The 6622-nt window shown below is 37.5% G+C and overlaps 1 protein-coding gene across 3 annotated transcripts; it reads left to right on the forward strand.

The window, feature by feature from the left end:
• Positions 1-13: 13 nt before the first annotated feature.
• On the forward strand, positions 14-5116 carry LOC105326051 (phosphoenolpyruvate carboxykinase, cytosolic [GTP]). Of its 3 annotated transcripts, none has more exons than XM_011425883.3 (9): positions 14-156; positions 1594-1857; positions 2052-2440; positions 2569-2756; positions 2866-3079; positions 3186-3390; positions 3495-3598; positions 3709-3804; positions 3921-5116. In XM_011425883.3, the coding sequence occupies exons 1-9, from the start codon at positions 92-94 to the stop codon at positions 4376-4378; spliced, it is 1983 nt and encodes a 660-aa protein (XP_011424185.2). In that variant the 5' UTR covers positions 14-91; the 3' UTR covers positions 4379-5116. The 3 variants fall into 3 exon arrangements, with proteins under 3 accessions (XP_011424185.2, XP_011424195.2, XP_011424204.2); XM_011425893.4 differs by lacking the exon at positions 14-156 and adding an exon at positions 690-915; XM_011425902.4 differs by lacking the exon at positions 14-156 and having other exon boundaries at positions 1736-1878.
• The last annotated feature ends 1506 nt before the right edge of the window (positions 5117-6622 follow it).

Raw genomic sequence — 6622 nt, forward strand, 5'->3', positions numbered from 1 at the left:
TCAAATTGGATGAAGTGAGTTGAGAGGTTCAAACCAATGAATTTGTGTGATTCCTACTTTTACAAATATACAAAGTCTTGTATTTTTGAGGATGGGGTCGTTAGATATAAATAACAAACGGATATCCGTGGAGGGAAGGCTGAAGGATGTGGATGGGTAAGTCTAATATTTTCTCTATATTTTATTAAAATTTATTCTTTTTTCTATGGTGATTTTCATTTTATTTATTTTGTATAATTTGTGGTTTATAACTTACACAAACGAATGAACACTAAAAAATTAACAGTGATACAGAAGGAATATTATTTAATTGTTCTTCAAAAAACCGAGAGCCACTGGAATACCAGAAACCTGAAGTTCAGACACGAATTTTATCATTATTTTATATGAAAGTCTGTGAGACGTTTCACTATATATGTAGCTAGTTACAATACTAAACCAAGAGGATGTGGTATTTTTCCATTTCTTCTGAGAAAATGGATAAAATCGATATTTTTTGGAAGTTATTTATGCGTGATGCTATACGTAGAAGGCGTTGTCCCTATTAACCAATCAGAACACAGATGTAGAAAACACCCCTGCGCAGGATAATACTGGCATAGAAAAAGTAGTTCCTATAAGTACGGTGATCAGGAAGATTTGCCTCTCATACATTTGGGGTGTCATGGCATAACGGAGTCATTATTCTTACCTGTGAAATAATGGTTCATAAGTTTTAAGGATCGGTAATTATTTGTGGTGCCACGTATTCCTGCGCCAGGTCACTTTTCAGTAGTGCTACAGGAGGTCAGCTTTGTCAAATTGCGCCGGTGTTCAGAGATAACGATTTTGTGTGATGGACTTTATTTGACGTGTTAAAAATAGTTCAGCCATGTATACTTTAGCCAAATTCGTTAGACAGTGTGGTTATATTAAGTAAGTATAAAGTGTCTTTGTTGTAGATTGATCAATTGATTATCATTATTTTTTTTTTACAAATTCTTCTATATCGTAACGTTACACGCACCAGGATCTACATCGAATTGTTACATTTTTAAAGAATGAAATAGATTATGGAGGTTGTGATTTCTTTTATTGTGTTAACTAAGTAAGTTAAGAGGTTTTGACGCAGTGTATAGCCACTCGACCCACGCAAACAGAAACAGCTGATCGTGCTGATCTTGTGTCATGTTGGATCACCAGTGACATGCGTATGGCGTACGTGACGCGCGAGTTCACTGTCCCGCTTTCGCGCATATCTGTAGGTCTAATTTTCTTAATTTAGTACGAGAGAATGGGTTTCTTTTCTTTCGACAGCCCTATTATTAAAGAAAATATTATGTAATATATATATTCCTATATATGAAATCATTTATTTGCATAAAAGTATTAATGAAAATCTTTTCGATCAGCAGTTCTTTATTCCTGCCTCTTTTATATAGGACGTCAAGGACATGATTATGAAGGATTGCATAATCATTTCCTCTGATCTTTGCATCAGATGAAATATATAAACCTGTTACTCCGTTTTTTCAGACAAAAAGACAAGAACTACTACAATTTTAGCTTCAGCCGAATTTTTCATATATATCAAATATTTTTATTTATTTGCAGACCCAACTTTGCCAGTCGGATTGTTGAGGAATCGTTAGGTAATGGTGGCTTTACAAGGCCATATCAGAGCATCGCATCTCAGGTTCTGTATGGAAAATGGAATGATTTACCAAAGAAAGTCCAGCATTATGTGCAAGACAACGTCAAGTTGTGTAAACCAGACACGATCCACATCTGCGATGGGTCGGACAGAGAGAATGAAATGTTGTTGTACATTTTGCAGAGAGATGGCATGATCAAACCTCTGCCAAAGATGGACAACTGGTGAGAATGCTTGCCTAAATGGTAATTCTAACTATTATATTTCATCTTTCTTGGATCAGAAAGTAAGATGTCCTATTTATCATTAATTATTGCTAAAACAACATTTCAAATCATGAGATTTAACATTGCAATGCTGATGTAATTGAATTTTTAGTGGATGTAGCAATATTTCATTGTACTCTTTTTTGTTTCAGCTGGTTGGCTAGAACTGATCCAAAGGATGTGGCCCGAGTAGAGAGTCGAACCTTCATCTCCACGGAAAACATGCGGGATACCATTCCTGTGGTCAAGAATGGCATCACTGGCACCTTGGGAAACTGGATGTCCCCCGATGACCTTGACACAGAGCTCAACATGCGGTTCCCAGGCTGTATGAAGGGCAGGACTATGTTTGTGATCCCATTCAGTATGGGACCAGTGGGGTCAGCTCTCTCTAAGATTGGCATCGAGCTCACGGATTCAGCGTATGTGGCGGCAAGCATGAGGATCATGACAAGGGTCGGAAAGAAAGTGTTAAAAACCCTTGGAAATGGAGACTTTGTCAAGTGTCTGCATTCTGTGGGAGCACCATATCCTCTGAAAGGTGGGTTTTTGGCAGATTTATGTTCAGGATTACAGAAAAGAATCAATGAAAATAATTTTGTATATTATGAGATGAACATAGATGGTAGTAAATTTCAATTTATGTATTTTGCTTTTTCTCTCTTTCAGAGCCCATGGTCAGTAACTGGCCCTGCAATCCTAAGGAAACCATCATTGCACATTTACCGGAGAGGAACGAGATCTGCTCCTATGGAAGCGGATACGGGGGTAACTCACTACTGGGCAAAAAGTGCTTCGCCCTCCGACTTGGTTCAATACTTGGTAGGAGAGAGGGCTGGCTTGCAGAACATATGCTGGTAAACATCTTTATACATCCACCCTGAAAAAAGCATTTTCATGGAATTATTGAACATGCAAACATGGTTGTGAAGGGATATTATTTGATAGTAAATCAATTTCTTGTAGATCTTGGGAATTGAAAACTCCAAAGGAGAGAAGAAGTACTTTGCAGCTGCTTTCCCAAGTGCATGTGGAAAAACCAATTTGGCAATGATGAAATCTGCTTTACCAGACTACAAAATTACCTGTGTTGGTGATGATATTGCTTGGATGAGGTTCGATAAGGATGGAAAACTCAGGGCCATAAACCCAGAAGCTGGATTCTTTGGAGTAGCTCCAGGTAAGAAAAAGATTACAACAGTTTGAAAAATCAACAAAACTGTTATGTAAAACCAGTAAGTTAGACCTTCAGTACATTGGACCTAATTGTTCATGAATACTTTCAGGAACCTCAATGAAGACCAATCCTATGGCCATGGAAACTATTTCCAGAAACACTATCTTCACCAACGTCGCCGAGACCTCAGACGGTGGTGTTTTCTGGGAGGGGCTGGAGGGAGAAGTCTCCAGAACGACCAAGATAAAGTCCTGGCTGGGAGTGGAGGACTGGCATGCAGAACAGGGCAAACCCGCCGCCCACCCCAACTCAAGGTCAGTCCACTTCTGCGCATAAAATATCTCCGTTATTTTGTACAACAGTGACTTGTATGGCTTGGAGTGATGTTGGATTTAATGTCTTCGTTTTCCCCCAACAGGTTCTGTACACCAGCAGCCCAGTGCCCTATTATGGACGAGAGATGGCAGGATCCAGAGGGTGTTCCCATTGAGGCTATCATCTTTGGTGGCCGCAGACCTGAAGGTGGGTGGTGCCGATTGTCTTAGACGGTCCCGCTGTTCTTCTGTCTTTTTGATTTGTTAGGAGTACTAGAGTTATCTCTCTTGTAATGTGACTTGGGTTCTATATTGTAGGAGTTCCTCTGGTGTATGAAGCCTTTAACTGGCAGCATGGTGTATATATTGGAGCCTCTATGAGGTCTGAAGCAACTGCAGCAGCTGAGCACAAAAGTAAGTTGGATTTAAACAAATTTTCAAAACTGTAAATTTTAAGTAATTTCTGCCCATCTTTCCTTTGAATAGTTTTTCTTCAGCATGAAAGCTTATTATCTGTTTATTGTTTGCAGGCAAAGTTATCATGCATGATCCATTTGCAATGCGTCCATTCTTTGGATACAACTTTGGGCATTATTTGGAACACTGGTTAAGCTTTCAACAGAAACAAGATCTGGATCTTCCTAAGATCTACCACGTCAACTGGTTCAGAAAGGACAAAAACGGCCGCTTCATGTGGCCAGGATTTGGGGAGAACTCCCGGGTCTTGGACTGGATATTCCGACGTGTTAATGGAGAAGACTGTGCTGTCCAGTCAGCCATCGGAAATCTTCCCAGGAAAGGATCGCTGAATCTGGAAGGTCTGCAGGAGGATGTTGATATGGATGCCTTGTTCAGTATTCCCAAAGAGTACTGGCAGAAGGAGGTCAAGGACATTGGCAAATACTTTGATGAGCAGGTTCATGAAGATCTCCCTCCAGAAATAATGAAAGAACTGAGAAGCCTGGAGGCTCGCGTCAACTCCATGTAAACAGCAGTCTCTTCCGTTACTCCGATATGTAGACTGCTCGGAAACATGCTGACACTCCGTGTGACATTTTATGTTTCTGCATTTGTACTTACTTTGTATTTCAGATTTTTAGTCACATCTCATTATTTTATATTATGTACAAGCGAGGGAGTTTTCATTATTTAAACATTTTTATTTTTTTCTTACATGCTTTAGATTTGGTGATAATATAATTTTATGTATTACAGACTATGTATTTAAGAGAGAGAGAGGTGTTTACGACTACTGCGGTGCAATAAAACCCGGAATTTTTAATGTGACTCGTGTATGCATCATGTGGTTCATGTATTTGATCTCAGGAGTTCTGTCCCCTTGGTTGTGTTTGATGCCATCATTTTGGACACAAAAGCTTCTTAATGGTGGCAAGAACGTAGCAAAACTCACCCCATAATATAAACCATTCCATGCTCATCTGACAACCAAAGACTTCTTATTGTGTGAATGATTTGAACAGAGTATTTTGATGTTTAAAGATTTGATTACATATTTCTGTGATAACACTTCTGTAATTTGTAATATTGTAATGTCTGTTACTGGTATGAGTCTCACTGCCTTTGGCATAATACATGTATTTGTGCATATTCTTGTCAAACAGCTGATGCACTGTATATTACAGGCAATATTTTGATGGGCTAGATTGTCCAAGATAGGGGATATACCTCTTAAAGGAATATAAATTTTTTATGCAAAAACAGAAAAGTTGTTTGTCTTTTATACTTGGGATGGAGGTTAAAGTGTTGCAACATGGTAGCAAATTTAGAACATCAAATTTCAATTGGAACTGTTTAAATATAATAATGGATTTATAGGAGGACTGCAGAGATTGACCTATTATAGATGATGACTTTCACATCTCGCTTCGACAATATCTGGAAGGGATGGAAACTATTTTCACAAGCATTTCATCATTTAAACTTGAAGTTGTGGTAAAAAATTTTGAATTTGAATACCAGAAATAAGAACAAAACTGATCAGAATTTAAAATGTTGCCGATTACAAGAGTTCATGAATGTTGTATATAAGTTGGGGGTAGTGGTGCAGGTTCCCAAATGGACAAGGAAACTGAATTTTATACCCTTCCGTATATAGTCTTAAGCAGGCAGTAGGGGCGCGTCTGATAGCAAAAATCGTAAAAGGGGTTTCAACTCGTATGAGACAATGGTATGATGTTTATACAAAATTCCTGATTCCATTCATCTCCTGACAAAATATCGGGGGACGTAGAAATGTAACGTCTACCTAATTTAGAGCTTTATGTCTGATTCAAACAAATAAACAAAAAACGTACGAGAAGAGATAACGTGTCCAGTGTTAGATCAGAATTAATTTTTAGAGTTTAGTTTATAATTAGGTACGTTGTAAATATATGATTTATATACCTTTCATTATGTTACTATACAAAACTGACCTACTGTATAGGTTACATGTCATGCCCCAAGAGGCGCTAATCCGGAAAAAATTCTATTCCATATTGTTGTACCTATGGTGGCACTGTTTTGTTTATAAACAATATGTATACAAGAAATTTAACTATTTGCATAGACCAAAGTTGTTTTGTTTTTGTTTTTTGTCTTTCGAACAAAGTATCAAATTTTGTCTTGATTGTCGGAGAATCAATTTACGTAATGTAACAGATGGTGAATGTGTATTTCAGCTAAGTATATACAAATGAACACAATTAAAAGAGTAAAGGATCACATGTTCAAGTGCGTACATATGTAATGATTAAAAGATTTAAACGAAAATGGAAATACAGTAAGGTTGTATTGATTTTTTTTAGGAAGAGCAGACTGAGATTTTTCATCAGGCACGTACATGTAGCATTGGGGGCCCTTACTGAATTACCACAAAGTTGAATAGCAATTTTACAGCCTCTTGGACAATTTATGGTGAATTGAAAAAAATATATATTTCTAAAGAGCGACGACTCATATAAATATATCTGCACAGTATGGTACAGACCAAACCAATTAAAACTGTATGCAGGCAACGAAAATTAAACTTCGTTTTATACTTTCAGTAACTGCGTGTTGGCAGCCTTTAAGAACTACATATGTGCGTATTACACGGGCGTAATTAGTTCAATTTAAGCAGAAATGTATGCATTATGATATATACACGCACTTATTAATCAATTTATGATATAATGAGGAAAATCTCACAAATTAATGAAAATGATATGTTTGTTGGTAACTATCAACTACA

The sequence above is a fragment of the Magallana gigas genome, chromosome 3 (assembly GCF_963853765.1).
Source record: "Magallana gigas chromosome 3, xbMagGiga1.1, whole genome shotgun sequence".
Taxonomy (NCBI): domain Eukaryota; kingdom Metazoa; phylum Mollusca; class Bivalvia; order Ostreida; family Ostreidae; genus Magallana; species Magallana gigas.

Excerpts from the sequence above, each read along its gene's own strand:
- LOC105326051 (XM_011425883.3), top strand. The coding sequence starts at position 92 with ATGGGGTCGTTAGATATAAATAACAAACGGATATCCGTGGAGGGAAGG. Across the intron at positions 1,858-2,051 it reads CTGCCAAAGATGGACAACTG|CTGGTTGGCTAGAACTGATC; the intron begins GTGAGAATGCTT and ends TTTTTGTTTCAG. Across the intron at positions 3,599-3,708 it reads TGGTGGCCGCAGACCTGAAG|GAGTTCCTCTGGTGTATGAA; the intron begins GTGGGTGGTGCC and ends TCTATATTGTAG.